This window comes from Cucurbita pepo, chromosome 17 (assembly GCF_057944985.1).
Source record: "Cucurbita pepo subsp. pepo isolate OVF chromosome 17, ASM5794498v1, whole genome shotgun sequence".
Classification (NCBI taxonomy): domain Eukaryota; kingdom Viridiplantae; phylum Streptophyta; class Magnoliopsida; order Cucurbitales; family Cucurbitaceae; genus Cucurbita; species Cucurbita pepo.
In genome coordinates, this window is record NC_141814.1 from 2,407,681 (window position 1) to 2,425,123 (window position 17,443).

The window sequence follows — 17,443 nt, forward strand, 5'->3', positions numbered from 1 at the left end:
CGCTAGCGTCTTCCTTCATATCATATCATATCAATTTTATCATATCGTTTGTCATATCTTCCATGCATGTATCGGGGTTGTATTTCATGTCAATTCGTCATTTTGCATGTCAATCATATCATATCATTCATGTTACTGTCATATCATAACGTTTTCATACTTCCAAACGCAACAATTCACATCTTGCACATATCATATATCATAAGAGTCACATAACATATCCTGAGCATGCTTTCAACATATCATATCTTAAACATATCAATTCATCAAATACAACATAACAATCACGTATCATAACATAAACATATCATTTCATAACAGTTTGCATATACGTGCATATGACATGTACGAAGCCACGAGCACGTGTAATCATACAACACACAATTATAACCAAACGACTATAGGGCAACTTACTTGATTGGTCTTAGCCGGCGCTTTTTCTGATTCTAGTACGTTTGCTCTCGTTCCTCAAAATTGCTCAAATTATCGCCAGTTGTCGTTTCCTATTAGAATATCCATCTCGTTTCGTTAGCAATCTAAGAATTATTTTTCCAAACCTTTCAAACATTCGGATCTTGTCGGTGACGACGTAAAACATGTTAGACGAACACGACTCTCCACAATGGTATGATATTGTCCACTTTGAGCATAAGCTCTCATGTCTTTACTTTGGACTTCCCCAAAAAACCTCATGTCAATGGAGAGAGTATTCTTTGTTTATAAACCCATGATCATCCTCTAAATGAGCTGACGTGAGACTTTCATCATCCAACAAAACAAGGCTTGGTGTGCTCGTATGTGAGTATGGTTAGTCAATGGGCTGAAGTTGGTCCAATAGGCCCATCATTGAAGGAATTTTCTAATTAATATAAATTATTAATTGATGATATATAAGTTTATAAGTTTAAAAATAGATGATATATATTATTATGTATATACTTTTTGAACTCAATTATTATATGGGTATTAATTTTGTAAATGAATGTGTATTTGATAGTGCAATAGAGCATGCCAATTATAATATTATATCTATACACTTTGGAACTCAATTATTATTTTGGCATTCTATAAAGTTAGATGAGCTTAGTTTATAATTGACTCTATATTTATATATTTTCATATTCTAAAGTATTTAGCATAATGTATAATAATGTTAAAATTAGAACATTCCCTTAGATAATGGACACTTCCAACCAGATAGGAACTCAACTTAACATAATTATATAATTAGGATACCCTCTAAGCCTTATCAACTATATATTAATTTTGTTTCCAAAAAGAAAAAAAAATTATATGTCAAATTTGCCCTTTATCTTTCTATTTTTATATAATTTATGAGTGGCAGCTGAGGTGGAAGGGTGGAAAAAGAAAGAAGGAAAAGAAGTAGCTTGGTTTTTAATGGGCAATTTAACTAACCTTTTTCTTCGATTTATTTAAGGTTTACTTTTCAAATATTACTACAAATTGTGGGATCCCTCCTCGGTTGGAGAGGACGTAGAAACCTCTACCTAACATACACGTTTTAAAATGGTATTAGAACCAATCATCGGACGGTGCAAGACACTAGTCAGAGTAGGGGCCTAGGTGAGAGGCGCTGATTAGAGTAGAGCTAGACCCTCTCCATAGTAGATGCGTTCTAAATCCCTGGACGGTGCGAGACACTGGTCGGGAGTAAGGATCTAGATGCGAGGTACTAGTTGAAGTAGGGTTAGACCCACTCCATAGTAGACACGTTTTAAAATCATGAGGCTGATGGCGATACGTAACGAGCCAAAGCGGACAATTTCAACTAGTGGTGGGTTTGGACAAATCGTGAGGCTGAAGGCGATACGTAACGGGCCAAAGCGGATAATATTAACTAGTGGTGAATTTGGGCAAATCGTGAGGTTGATAGCGATACATAACGGGCTAAAACAGACAATATCAACTGGGGGTGGACTTGAGCTATTTAAAAAAAAATTATTTTGTATTTTTAAAATTTGGGCATCTTGATTCTATATTTCAAATTTAAAATTAGGGGAATTTTTTTGAAAGGTGGAATGAAATGGCTTAATTAAAAAATGATTTAACTCTTGATCAATCATTATCCAAACACATGCCACGCCAGAATTTAGTCGGCTGTGTATACATTAAAAAATAGTGTCCTAATGTTCTTGAAGCCCTTATATATCTATAATTAAACTTTGATTAAAAGGTATTAAGTTTGGACTTTCTCTCCATCAATCACTATACTTGTTCATGAACTGGATTAGGTTAAGCGTTTTTTTTATAAAAAAATAAATTACAACTAAATGTTCGAGTTCTTCAATTCAATTATTTCTGTAAAATTTAGGTCAAGAGTAAGTTAGCTCAATTTTAAGGTTTATCAATTAAAATTTAACCTCGAACTTTCATTAATATATAAAGCCCACTGCTAGCAGATATTGTCTTTTTTTTAGATTTCTCTTTCGGGTTTTTCCTTAAAGTTTTTAAAACACGTCTACTAGGGAGAGATTTTCACACCCTTATAAGAAATATTTCGGTCTATTCTCCCACCGATGATTGATTCATTGACAATTTTAAATTGCATGACCTAATTTTTTTCACGTATAAAATTTTTGAATTTAATGGATAGAATTATAAGTTTGGACACGTGTAAATTACTTTAAGTAGGTTAAGCGAGGTTTTTAGGATTAAATAAATGATGACAAAATATATATAGCTATTTGACAACCTTTTAACTACTCGAACAAGACATGACAGATGGATGTTGGGAGTACAAAATAATGGAAGAACATTAGTGAAAGGTATTGAAATAAATTAAAAAGAACATGGAAGCTTATGCAAGATTCGAGGCAAATTAGGTGGTTTGCACATGATGTCTCTCTCTTTTTAGTAGTTCGATTTGTTTAATGTTAGATAATGGGCTTCGATTAGTTTAATGAGAAAGGGAGTTAGCAAGAAAGGCGTCAAAATTTAGAATTTGGATTGGACAGTTAATAGCTCTAACAATCTTTGACAATTCCTGCAACATGGTAACGTTACTCATTTAGGGGATGTCGGAAATTGAAAGTCGCTATCTTTACCCGACAATCTCCTACAATAGCTTGATCTTGAAGTTCCTATGATTGAGTCACCAAAAAGGAAGGTGCACGCTATTGGTATAGGTAGCGACTTTTAATTCCTTTAAACCTTTCTTAGTCATCCTATCCTTAGGATCGCTCTCATTCAAATGTGGCTACGATTCATTCATGTACCCGTCACAGATAGTCATCTCAATTATTGTGATCTACCAATGATAGGTTACTATCATTAGAAAATGTCACTCATCTACCGTAATATAAAGATTATGACTTAAGTGAGAAAAAACTAACTAGCAAGACTTGATTCCTTGACCTTCTCTACTAACACCGTCATCCGTACATGGGCTCTTGCTTTTACCGAAAACATGTTAAACATAGGTTGAGTATTTTAAAATACTTAGTGTGTGATCTTGCTATTCGAGTTGAAAAATACAATCATATGTGACATGGTTCATGGTGGGACATATTTTTCATAACTAATCCTTGGATTTAACTTTCTTTGTTGGATAGGGTTTGATGCATAGTACTTCTATACACGTAGTTCACGTATACGTGTAGGAACCCGCTAGGCAGGCTGTGTACATACTCCTAAACTTGACTACAGAAAGTAAAAAAGAAAGAAAGAAGTGCATACCATATCATAGCATTTACGTTCGTATGCAACATACTAGAGAAGTAACTCATTCTATTCAAATAAAAGAAATTTAAATTTTATTGAAAATTATAAACCAATTTAGAATATTTTAGAAAAATGCATAGGATTCAGTGAAAGTAAGGATAGAGAAAGAGATAGAGTATGAAGGGAGAGACAAGTGACAGGAAAAAGTATTTAAATATAGATATCATATCGTGTTGGCTTCAAATTATATGCTATTGAACGTATATATAAAATAGAGAATATTTCAAATCTTGGTATCAAACAATGTCTGAGGTCTGAATCCGAATGAACTGAACAACTAAACGAGAGTAATCTTAAGAATATGATGATTAGGAAATTAAGGCGAATCTTTCTTTTCGGCATTTCAATAATAAGAACACCAAAATTATGCGTATTTAGCTTGGAACAATCCTACATTAGATGACCTTTACAAATTTTTCTAAGAAGAATATGAGTGAGGACAGGTGTTGGTTTGTGGGTATAGATTTAACTTCAAAACATACTTTAAAATTTGTTTGATGGAAGGTTTTGTTTAAGATGTCGGGTAATAAGATATTTGAAAATCAAATAATTGGTGTATTTTGATCAAGGGTTCCAAAAAGGGAATCGTGTCTCAATTAAGGAGTGGTTGTTCGACGAACTCTATTTAAAAGATAAATGGGTAACTTGATCACGTCGCAAGAAAATGTTAAGGTCATCAGGTACTCAAAGTTTTGGACGCCCACGACCTCGAGCACACCACTTAGCCTACACCCACCTTCTTCAACCATCCTTCTCTAAACCCTTTCTGTCGGCTCTTCACTCAACACTCAAAAAACTCCTTTCTTATTTAATTTTAACCTTCATATAATGCATGGCTTCCATTATTTCGAGTCTCTAAAAACAACAAACAAAGTGGTTTTTTCATTGATTGTTAAATAAAGAGAGGACATATTGTCTATGAAATGGACCATATGGTTTGTGCTATGTTAGACGAACACGACTCTCCACAATGGTATGATATTGTCCACTTTGAGCATAAGCTCTCATGGCTTTGCTTTGGGTTTCCCCAAAAGGCCTCATTCCAATGGAGTTAGTATTCCTCACTTATAAACCCATGATCATTCCCTAAATTAGTCGATGTGGGACTTCCATCATCCAACATGCTATATTATAAAATATCATTCACTTCTATAAACCAAACTACTATGTACCAAAAATTGTGGTATTAATTAAACAATGACCAATTAGAATGCATGCTTAGAAAAAGATATCAACTTGCTTGTCGCCTCGACTTATAAAGGTTCTATACCGAATATCATTTGGAAAAATGAGTATATAGTCTTTAAAATCTTTATAAGACAACGAATTATGAACATAGGTTTTCAGGGTTTAGGGTTTCATCATCATTTTCGATTTTTTTTTTGTTCAAATACTTTTTATTTATTATTATCGTCCCTATTATAATGTCCCAAAGGTACACCCCAAATGAAAGGATTAGCTTGGAAGTTCATTATAAAATATGAGAATGGACCCAACATGTCGTATAAGAAGTGAGCAAACATGATCTCTAGTCAGACCCAATTAACCTAATTCTTTTGACCAAACATGGCCTCCCCATACCCCACTACACTACATTTCACTTAACTTTCTTCTCTCTTTTTTTCATTCATAAAAACTTTATTAAGATGAGGCAAGATCACGATCCCAAATCAGAATATCTTTTTTATAAGGGCGTGGAAAATTGTCCATAATTAACATATTTTATATAAATATTGGTTTGAAAATTTAGGTTTTATGGGGAATTGAAGTTGGAGTTGGAGGAGAGAGGTCCCTTTGAATCCGGGGAGCAATATCTGTTGATGAATTAAAAGCTATCAGAAATTCAGAGAAAGTGACAGAAAAAACCATCATCATCATCAATTCCCTTTCCGACTATATCACGTGTGTTGTGAATTGAATGTGCAACAAAATCCCATCTTTTTTTTTTTCTTTTCTTTTTCCTTCTCCTATCTAATTATTACATTCAGCTCGTATAGTCTTCACTCTTTGAAACGAGAAGTAAGTAATTTAGTTATATTGTAGGAGATGCAAGAAATGACGGGGTCGTCAACCGTCGAATTTGAATTTCGAATCCTTATCTAAATTCTGGACATTGGACATTATGAATAAAGTTTTACCAAGCATATAATTAAGCTTACGAGATCCCACATCAGTTGGAGAGGGGAAATAAACATTTCTTAGAAGGGTGTAGAAATCACGTGTTTTATAAATTATGAGGCTGACAATGATACGTAATGGTCCGAAACGGACAATATTTACTACTGGTGGACTTGAATTTTTACAAATAGTATTAGAGCTACACACTCAGTGGTGTGTCAGCGAATACGCTGGCCTCCAAGGAGGTGGATTATGAGATTGCACCTCGGTTGGAGAGGGGAACGAAACATTCCTTATAAAGGTGTGGAAACCTCTCCCTACTAAAACGTTTTAAAAACCGTGAGACTGACGAGAATACATAACAGACAAAATAATTTGTATTTGAGATGCTCGATTGTTTAATAGAGTTTATAATGACTGTAATGACTCTAATTTTAGAATTCAAATTAAACAATATTTTTATATAACAAAAATTATGCAAAATTAGTTATTTCATCATTTTAAAATTACCATTTAAACACGAATTTTAACGATATAATGTTCTAACATTTCGTTCTTACCATCGTCACTACTGAAACACACACGAACATATTTATTATTGAACTTTTTTTCTCTATCGTAGCTTCATCTTTTTTTATCTGTTCTTAGGATTTTGATTGATTTTAAATTCTAACAAATTTTAAATAAATTTTACCGTTTATTATCATATGAAATTGAATAATAATTTTCGATAAAAAATACAAGATTTTCTAGAGTTTTGACACAATCTACTTAACATTAATATTTTTTTTTAGAAAAATTTTGATTTGAACGAAATGTCTATGGAAAATATCGAAGTTGATGGCTAATTCTATAAAAATTATAAACAAAAAATTTTTAAATTATATATATATATTATCTATTTAAATTAATTAAATAAATATTTAAGACAAACACTAAAAAAGAAAACATGTGGAAACTAAGACAAATTATTTGTTCATTAAAAAATTGGAAGAATTAAAAATAATATTTAATAACTTAATTTTATAAAAAAAAAAAAAAAAAAAAAAAATCAACTACTCGTTTGTCGATGTTATTATAGTCGTCTTACATACCTATTTATTAATTGCATTTAAATTTCCCATTGGCTCAAATTTATTAGATTTTATTAAATTATTTAAAATATTTCTTCCCAACAAAATATGAAAACTTATAACCTATAAAAATAATATATATCCCTTTTTTAATTTATTTATTCAATTATATTATATAGAGTTAAATAAATGATTAAAATCATCCAGTATAATAATAATAATTTATTTTTTAGTTTTGATATTTTTATTTAATTTAATTATTTATTTTCCAACAGCTTTGAAACCCAGAAAATCAAAATGATTTAATGAAGCAGTAACTGAAACATAGAGAAAGAGTGAAAATTAAGCTGAGATTTGGATGGTTGTTCATGTTCTCTCTCAAGAAGGGGGGATGGAGCCCACACCACCGCCCATGCGCACGCCGTCTTACCAAAACTTAACCCAAACCCCTATCATCCATCCATTTCCTTCACCTAATTCCCTTTTACGCTCTAATTATTAGACCGTTTTAAACTGTGAGTCTTGATACGTAACGGGCCAAAGCAGACAATATTTGCTGGCAATGGGCTTACATGATTACAATAGCATCAGAGCCAGAGACTAGACGATGTGCTAACGAAGACGTTGACACCCAAAGAGGTGGTAGTGAAATTATATATCGATTGGGAAAGCGATCGAAAGATTCCTTTCTTTTACATCCAATTGCTTCTTAACTTACATAATTTGACAAGTTTATGTATATATTACTAAATTAATAAAAATATCTCTTAATTTTGGTAATAATATATTTTCTTTTTTAAAAAATATTTTTGACTATTAATAATTTATTTTAAAAATACTTCTAAATTATTATTTTAATTAAAAAAATTCAAAACTACATACCATCCTTAAATTTAAAAAAGAAAGATATATATTTTTTATTTTAAAAATACTTTTAACTTTTAAAATTGTTTAATTTTATTATTATTTTAATTAAAAAAAAAGTTCAAAACTACCTACCATCCTTAAATTAAAAAAAAGATATATATTTTTTAAAAAGTTAATATTAATGAATTTATTTAAAGGTATTTTTTAAACGTAAAATATTTTTAAAACTTTTTTAAGACCGGAAAATATTATTAAAAGATTAGGTATAAAATTTAAAGATAATTTTATTAGTCTAGTTCATATATATTCTGAATTGATCTTTATTTCAATTAATTATAATAATTTTGCTCACCGATATACAAAGAAACAAATCGAAAGAGAGTACTTCAATTCTCTTGTCGGTACATATACACAAAACAATTTACGATCTGATTGTGTTTTAATATCGTTAATTTAGATTCGACATATACTCGTAATAATCATTAAATACACATTACTTTTGATTATTTGTTCCTCCTAATTAACGACGTAAAATTACCAGTCACATTGTTTGAGCGTGTTCAGATAATTCCGAGCCCTAGTACATATACACATAACTCATCCCCTCTCTCTCTCTCTCTCTCTCTCCCTATGCCATTATCTTCTTCCCCCAAACCCTTAGCCCCCAAAACACTACAAAAAGCTCCTCATCCATGGCTACCCAATTCATATCCATGGCTACCCACATCATTATCAAGAACAACAAGAACAATCTCATGATTTAGGTCTTCAAAAACCCTCAAAATTCAAACCCATTTACAAAATTCCTCAAAGAAAAAGAATTTTTGTTTGAATTTTCAAAATGGATGGAATTTCACCCCACAATCGCCCTCTTCCTCCTCTTTTTCTCTCCAAAGATCTCCACCTCCACCATGGGTTATTTCACCACCACCAAAACTCCGACGATGACGCCGCCGCTGGATCTAGTGGTTCTAAGAGAGATCGGGAGGAGGAAAACCCAATCACGGCTGTGGCAACGGCGGCGGACAGTAAGGAATTGTCTAATTCCTCTTCTCGACGGCCACGTGGCCGACCAGCTGGCTCCAAAAACAAGCCGAAGCCGCCTATTATTATCACTAGAGACAGCGCCAACGCTCTCAGATCCCATCTCATTGAAATCGCCTCCGGCTCCGACATCGTCGACGCTCTCACCACCTTTGCGAGGCGGCGTCAACGCGGCGTTTGTATTTTAAGCGCTACCGGAACTGTCACCAACGTCAATCTCCGGCAGCCGGCTTCTCCTGGCGCTGTCATCAATTTACATGGCAGATTTGAAATTCTCTCCCTCTCTGGCTCCTTCCTCCCACCGCCGGCTCCCCCGGCCGCCTCCGGGCTGACCGTTTACTTAGCTGGCGGGCAGGGGCAGGTGGTGGGTGGGAACGTAATCGGCCCATTTTTGTCCTCCGGTCCGGTGATTATTATGGCGGCTTCTTTTGGTAATGCGGCGTATGAACGACTCCCGATTGATGACGACGACGAAACTTCTCCGGCGGCGGAGATGACTGGACAACCGGCGGTGACCCCACCGCCGCCGCAATTGTTGGGGGATCCTAATGGGGGATTGTTTCATGGGGTGGCGCAGAATGTTGTGAATTCTTCATGCCAATTGCCGACGGAGGCGGCGGCGGCGGCGGCGGCGCTTTGGAGAGGAGGTCGGCCACCGTATTGAAAGTGTAACCTTTTGGGGTTTGATTAGCTTTCTTTTTCAATTTTATTTCATCTCAGCTTCTAAATTTCTGCAAATAATTATCAATTTTTGATTTGGGGTTTAGTTTTTCAATCATCAATTTTTATCCAAATCTAAATCAAATCCTTCTCCATTCTCTAGTTTAACATTCCATTTCAATATTATTTATGATGGGGTTTTCAATATTTACCCAAATTAATTAAATTAATCTCTCTCGGATTTTCCCGAAACCAAAACGGATGACATCTTCATATGCTCGATGTTTGTTTCCACGATTTGAATAAAAATTATAAATTTGATTCATATAGTTCAGAAAATGCTTCATCCCCTGTGATTCACTGAAAGTGTAAATGTTAGGAATTAGTGATCGCTCTCATACCATGTTATGAATCATTCATCACTCTGATACCATGTTATGAATCTCTATCACTTTGATGCCATGTTAGAAATCACTGATAGCTTTGATACCATGTTAGGAATCACTAATCTCCACGATAATATGATATTGTCCATTTTGAACATAAACTCTTATGGATTTGTTTTTGGGTTTCTGGAGGCCTAGTGCTATACGTATTCATTTACTTGTAAACCCATGATTATTCTTTAAATTAGCGAACGGGATGAGTGACCGGAAAAGATGGAGGTTGGCGGCGGCCGGAGAAAGGGGAAATGGGTGGGGGAGGGAAATGGAATTATATAAGGAAAATGAGGTCAGAGTTTGCGTTGTTTCAAAGTTTTTATTTTTATCTCTGAAAACGGGAGAGGAGAGAGAGAATTAGGGTTTTGTTTATGGGGAGAGAGAGAGAGAAATGAGCATTGGAGATTGGGTCACACGTGCAAACAACTCGTTTCCGAGGCAACAAACCAGAGGCTTCTTCATTTTCAGTATGCGTTAAAGAAACAAACCAGACCATTGTTATTGGCGCCATCAAAAAGTAAAGAACAGGATCACACTCCCAAATTTTTCTTTCTAAAGCCGTTTTTTTTTTCCCTCCTTTCTTTCAATGCTTTTCAGAAACCCTAGCCAGCTTTTGAGAAACCCGAGCTAGTTTTTGAGAAACCTAGCCGCCGCTACTATCCGTGAGATTCCATATTGGTTCGATGAACCACCAAATATCTTTTATAGGAACGTGGAAACCTCTCTCTATTAGACGCACCCATACGAACCATATACTTTTGAACTTAAAAAAAAAAAAAAAAGTAAAGATAGATTTAATAAAGACAATAATGTTTAAGATCTTATTAAACAAGAACGAAGTTAAATAAATATATATTTTGTTAAATATAAAAATTATTTAACCCAACCCGATCCAACTCATGACCTGAATTCCTTTAGATGCAGATGTTAGAGATACTAAATTATATAGTCATAATTCTCTTACTTTGAATTAATTATATGATAGTTTGTTCTCGAAGGAGAAAATAAACATATTACTAATGGATTTGAGAGTTTGACTGAGGGGTTATAAGGTCGAGAGAAGATACACGAGAAAAGAAATTATCGATCAAGATTTAGAAATTAAGATGAATGATACAATTATTGAAAGAAGAAGAGTCGTATCGAATGTAAATGAGCACGAGATAGTAAGATAGAGTGTTGTGAGCGTTCGTTTTCAAGTAGCTTCTTAAAAGTGTGGTACACTCCACATGTCATCGTTCATAATTTTTTCTATCAAAGTTTGGATATTTTTTTAAATTGGAATATCGTGGTTCAAGTAGGAGACAAATAAATTTTGTTTCGCTTAAACAAATAGTGAAAAAAGTCAACCATCGATGGTCAAAGCTCGATGGTCGTTTTAATCATTTATATACTTTCTTCCGGTAGGAAGAAGTTTAGTGAGGTAACCGTTAAACCTACTTAGACCCGACTACTTGGAGTCAGTTTTCAACAAAGGTTCCTTCACAAAACTTGCTTAGAAGGTTAGTACTACCACATTCTTATTCTGGATACGTTCTATTGCTATTTGATTCTATCAAACACGATTGCTAATTTTTCGATCTGTGAATAGTGAATGGTTCCCCTCAAAGAATTTCTCGTTTTGGTTTCGATTTGAGGTGTGTTAGGTTAGATCGAATGAGGGTTTCGGGTGTTGTTTTCCTCCGAAAATAGCGGTTGATAATTTTGTTTTTAAATAACGATTCCGACTAATACGTGTACGAAAAACTGGACCGATAGCTATACAAAAAAAAAAAAAAATGAAATGGGCCATGTCGTGTAAGGATCATTATGATGATGGGCAGCCCTTACAGTCTCAATCATCATACATTAATATAAAATTGTTGGGATTCTAAAGTAGCTTTTGGACACATTATATTCTAAATGAAATGGAAGGCTAGGGTTTCAAATTCCTTGTACAAAGGCCTAAACAATGGAATTAGGTTGGAAAGTAAAACTTTATGGAACACTAAACATTGTTTAAACGCTCGAGTCTCCACACTGTTCGATGTTGCATCTAACAAAGGAGGAAATCCTTATTATCGACCTTTCATAAAAGTTTCAAAACTACTATTCGAATAGAAATCTATTAGAATATTGAAAAAACATAGCGTATTGAAAACTTAAAATTACGTGACAGTGACTACAAAATTTATTATGGGATCACACATCGGTTAGAGAGAGGAACAAAACACTTTCTTGTAAGAGTGTGGAAACTTCTCGCTAACAAACCCGTTTTAAAAAATCATAAGACTAACGATAATATGTAATGACCAAAATGGACAACATCTACTAATAGTGGACTTGAGCTCTTACAGACCGAACACTCCAACATGTTGACTTTTTGCTCAATATTCTAACGGTTCTTGTGTCCAAAAAGTCAAATTTGAGGTTTTCTAAGTTTGGGATGGGCCAAAATATGGAAGCCCAGTATTTTGGGCTCATAACCCATTACCCAGCACTGGGGCCCATTCATATTGGGTTTAGACCGTTATAAGATTTTATTAGAATCAGGCCCAACGGGTGATCTCGTAGTTCTTACGGATGGAGACGATAGGGGTCGGGCCATCGATTTTCCTTCCTTTTGCCACAGTTTGATCAAAGGGTTGAAAGGAGATAGTGCATCAAGTTGTTCGTAAGAGCCAACTTGATCCTCTTCTCCAGGGAACCCTAAAAAGTCGCCAACTCCAACTACCGTCCATGTACGATCCATACAAAATCTGACCAACTTCTTATCATACCTCTTCTATGTTCTTGACCGCTCATTTTTGTCTCAACAAGGTCTTTCAGTGACATGTTTTGGTTATCTTCCCTATTATTTAGAAAATTAAACATTCCATTCATAATAGCAATGACCCAAGTGCAGTAGACCTGCAATGTTCATGTATAACAAATTATCTTTTCTAACTAAATCATATAAAATATATCTTCCCCATTATTTAGATTAATTTTTTTTTCGGTTTAGATTGGATTATTTCTTTGAAAAATTAAGAATTCGAATCGATTCGTGAGTTAACATTTTTTAGTTGGATCAACCCGACCAACATAAAAACAAAGTTATAATTCAACTGAACCCTACCCCAATTTATATATTGTTACGATGATGAGAATATCGTAGCTGATGTTACTGACATATCGTGACTCGTAAATCTTTGAAATTTAAAGATTTTAGTTATTAATAATTAAAAATAATAATTTACCAACCCAACCCAACCCAATCCAAAAATAGATAATTGGGTCGGCCAGATTGTGAGCTCTATTCAAATTGCTCCGGTCACCAACTCATCCAACTCAAAATTTCGAGTTGATTTAAAAGATTTCTCCGACCCAATCGATACCCAATATGAATATTTACATTTTTCAAATATATATATATATATATATATATATATATATATATATATATATATATTATTGTGGGTTGGGAGCATGGGTGAATCATCCAAGACAAAAGCACATGGAAACATCAAACCCTCTTTACCTTGGAAACATACCAACGATCATTACTTTAATCTTATGGTTTGGAAATCAACTTGACCATGGTTAAAATACTCTTATACTTTTCAAACTCATCTTAACCGTGGTTTAAATTATTGGATTTCTCTGCTACTTTCCTTAAACCTTAAAATTAATTATATAATAATAATGATATTTTTAAATAATAAACCACCCAAAATTAATATGTTGTGTTAATATTATTTTTATTAAACCGACAATAAAAAGGAAATCCCCATTTAATTAATTAAAATACAAATCTTTTCGCCGCAAACGGAGAAGAAAATGCAAAAATAAATAATAAATAAATAAGAAAAACGGTCAGTGGAAGGATCCGCACGCGCTTTCGATTAATAAACATATTATTTAATTAATTTATTTATTTCTAGAAACCCCCAAGTGGGCCCCACGTCATCTAATGGCGCATTTAGAATTCCAATGAATACAACAATCCCACACCGACAGTTTCACGTTATCTTGTGTGAATTTCACATTTTACCCTCAAAATTTATACATATATTTTAGAGGTCAATTTAATTAATTATATTTTTTTAGTAAATTAAAATGTTGAACTGAAAAAGAAATTAGTCTGAGTCTTCGAGTCATATGTGTTAGACGAACACGACTCTCCACAATGGTATGATATTGTCCACTTTGAATATAAACCATAAACTTTATGGCTTTGCTTTGGGCTTCCCAAAAAAGTCTTACCGGAGAATCAACTCCAGAATCAAATAGACAATAGAAAATATTTCATAAAAATTAAAAAAGTGTATTTAAATTTGTAAAGTAATAGACACAAATTGGAGATCAAATTTGTAATCAGATACTCACAAATATCAATGGAAGAAATTAAATTAGAAATATTAAGATAAGGTTAACAAAGCCAATTAAATTAAGACAAATAATCTGAACTTAATACGAACGGAAGTCATTTGGTTATACGTGCTGTGATTTTAAAAGACGATTTTCGGAAAAACAAATGGTAAAAATGAAAAAGAAATAAAATAACTGAAATATTTTTAAAAAATTAGAAAATTAACAGCTCATTCTCCAAAGGAAACAGCAGCAGCCAGCGGGCCCCACCACTACATACACGCACTGTCACTCACTAACTACAAAGGCGTATTCAGAGAATACTAACAATTTCAAAAATAAAATTATATAAAATAAAAAAAAGTACCAATTAAAAAGAAAAAGTGCAAAAATAAAATAAGAGACTGCAGATAGAGTGGAAATTACGATTTAGGACAAGAAAAGAGAGGAAATCACAGTGGTAGCAATGGCGGCAACGACAATGACTGCAGAAGCTTTCACGTGAACGGCGGAGCTTCCTGGAGTACTGGTCTGCGCCTCGGCAGTTGGTGCATTGGCCGGTGAACCTTCTGGAGTGTCCGCCGGAGGAGCAGGCGGCGAAGCGGCGAGCGGAGACGGAGCTTTCGCGGTAGGGGCTGGACTCGGAGCCAGAGACGGTGTCGGTGTAGGCGAACTCACTGGCTCTGGCGCTGGCGCTGGAGAAGGAGACTTCCCGAATAACTCTGACGGAAGTAACAGACTATCGACGGTGAAAATAGCGAGCGGAGTTGCGTCGAGAACTGTATCAGCGATTCTCGAAGGTCCGACTCCGGTGTGGAGAGTGACGGCGTCTCCGGCCGTAGTCGTCGTAATGTCGAACTTTCCGGCACGGCTAGTAGCCAGAGTGTCGATCGGATCTTTCGTCGTCTTCAAGGCTCCGATCGGAGTGTAATCAGCGACTGCATGGTAAAGAAGAAGCGAAACAACTTCAGCATTAGTGAGTTTACTCAGATCTGGAACTCCATCGGCCTTAAACGCCTCATCGTTCGGCGCAAATATAGTCAATCCTTTCTCAACCGCCGTTTCATAAGTCTTAATCACACCACTAGAAACAAGCATCGACGCGAAGGTTTTACATCCAGCTTTCTCGAGCAAAGCAGTGATGTTAACATCGGAAGCCGACGGAGCCTGAGCCGTCAAAATCCCCGGCGCAATGATTGGCGCACTTATCTCAATAACCGAAATGTTGTACGGAATCTGCTTCACAGACTTAGTGTAACTCGAATCGAGTTTAGATCCAGGAACGGCTGAGCCGAATTTGACCTTACCGCCCTGGAGATCGGTTATATTGACGAAACCTAGATTTCCAGGCGCGTTACCGGTGGTCTGGTAAAGCGTCGTGGAAAGAGTAGTTCCGTTGGAGATCTTGTGGAGTTTTGCGGGATCGTAGTAGTCCAAGACAATGTGGAGGCTAAGGAAGTTCTTGATGACGGAGAGAGGATGTTTAGCAACGACAGGGGAGAGAGCGCCATTAGAGACAACGAGGACTGTGATGGTTTGACGGCTGTTGATCTCGTCGGCTAGTCTGGTCTGCTGTAAGTAGCTGCTGAAATCGCTGTACTCAGGGAAGTCCTTGAGAATGTCGGTGATGTTATGACCGGAAACAATGGCCGCGCAGGTGGCGACGAGGGCTAGGAAGAGGAGGAGGGATTTGGAGGTAGCCATGGGAGCAGCAGAAACAGAGGATGAAGATGAAGAGAGGGTTTAGAAAGTAGTGGAGAGTTGAGAGGGTAATAAAAGAGAGAAAGAGTGGTTAAGTTAGTTAACTAGGGTTAGGGGTATTTTGGGAAATGTGGGAAAAAGGAGACTGAACGCTTTTGGGCACAGATGAAAATATCAAAAGTGGTTTATGTGCTTGCCGTAAGCCATAGCGATGGCTTCTTGCTTTCTCTTACTTTTACTGAAATTACAATTCTGACCCTAGAATTTCCACTAGCGTAATAATTAATAATTAAAATGCCTTTTGTTTTTTTGTTGCAACGGTCATAATTTTAACGGTAAACTGAGATGAACGTTGTCGATGGGATTTTTTCTTCTTCGTATATTTGAAATATTTATAATTTGTTTTGTTTTTATTTCTTTTCAAATATATTATTAAAATTTAATTTATTTTTACCTTTACACGTGTTTAATAGATTTATGAATTTTTTAATTCTTAATCCATTTAATAATTTTTTAAAATTTATGAAGTTCCATATCACAAATTGAAAGTTTAAGGTCTTAATCCATATAATTTTTTTTTATATAAATATAGTTGATCTGTTAAGTTAAAAAAATATCTCTTTCACGTCGGGAAACACTTTCGTAAGATCTTTTACTGTAACATTATTACGAGTGATAACCAAGTTGTTTGACCACTCGTTTTACGAATTCAAGAGTCATTCCCAACCAATTCTTTGACAACCTATATCATTCCTTTTAACCGGGTTCAAGATTAAAACACTATGGTTCGATTAATTGGATTTAGAATCAAACCACTAAAATCTTTTTTTTTCGGGTTTAGAATTAAACCCTTCACTCAAACTCAAGGTGCACACACACCTCATTACAAAATTTCAACTATGTTAAGGTTGTTCGTTGGTTGAAATTGGATCAGGTTGTTCATGTTCCTTATTAAAAATTTTCACTTTTAATAAAAATAAAATAATATATATTTTTTGAAATTTTATATTCCAAATAGTTAAAAAATTATTTTTAAGAGTGGTTGAAGAATAAATAATTAAATAGTTAATTATAAATTTAAATAAAAATAAGATAAGTATATGTATATATAATTGTATCGTGAGCAAAAATGTTGTTCCGAACTCAAAGAACTATTTTAACTCATAAAGTTTTCATTAATTTAAATACTTTATAATATTAAAATAAAGTTTCTAAAAAAAATTAGTATTATTATTATAACCATTAAAAATATGATTGCATAAATAATCTTATTTTAGATATAACTTTCTCGTGAGCGGTTCAAAATACATTACAATCGCCTTTGCCATTTAAAAATATTAAAATCATTAATATTTTAAAACAACATTTTAAACTATTGTTTGTTTTTAAAAAAGGGAAAATGATCAAACTATGGTTAAATTATAAACTAAATTCCATCCTATACTTTATTTTATAAATAACAATAATAAG

The 17,443-nt window shown here is 34.2% G+C and overlaps 2 protein-coding genes across 2 annotated transcripts; one reads left to right on the plus strand and one right to left on the minus strand.

Moving 5' to 3' along the window:
- The first annotated feature begins 8,409 nt into the window (after window positions 1–8,409).
- Window positions 8,410–9,665, plus strand: LOC111779138 (AT-hook motif nuclear-localized protein 18). Its single transcript, XM_023659214.2, has one exon. It carries the CDS (start codon window positions 8,641–8,643, stop codon window positions 9,505–9,507), a length of 867 nt encoding a protein of 288 aa, XP_023514982.1. The 5' UTR covers window positions 8,410–8,640; the 3' UTR covers window positions 9,508–9,665.
- A 4,783-nt stretch (window positions 9,666–14,448) lies between these two features.
- On the minus strand, window positions 14,449–16,051 carry LOC111779137 (fasciclin-like arabinogalactan protein 10). Its single transcript, XM_023659213.2, has one exon. The coding sequence runs from the start codon at window positions 15,974–15,976 to the stop codon at window positions 14,702–14,704; it is 1,275 nt and encodes a 424-aa protein (XP_023514981.2). The 5' UTR covers window positions 15,977–16,051; the 3' UTR covers window positions 14,449–14,701.
- Between the last annotated feature and the right edge of the window lie 1,392 nt (window positions 16,052–17,443).

Coding starts and splice junctions, on each gene's coding strand:
- LOC111779137 (XM_023659213.2), bottom strand. CDS start 15,976: ATGGCTACCTCCAAATCCCTCCTCCTCTTCCTAGCCCTCGTCGCCACC.
- LOC111779138 (XM_023659214.2), top strand. CDS start 8,641: ATGGATGGAATTTCACCCCACAATCGCCCTCTTCCTCCTCTTTTTCTC.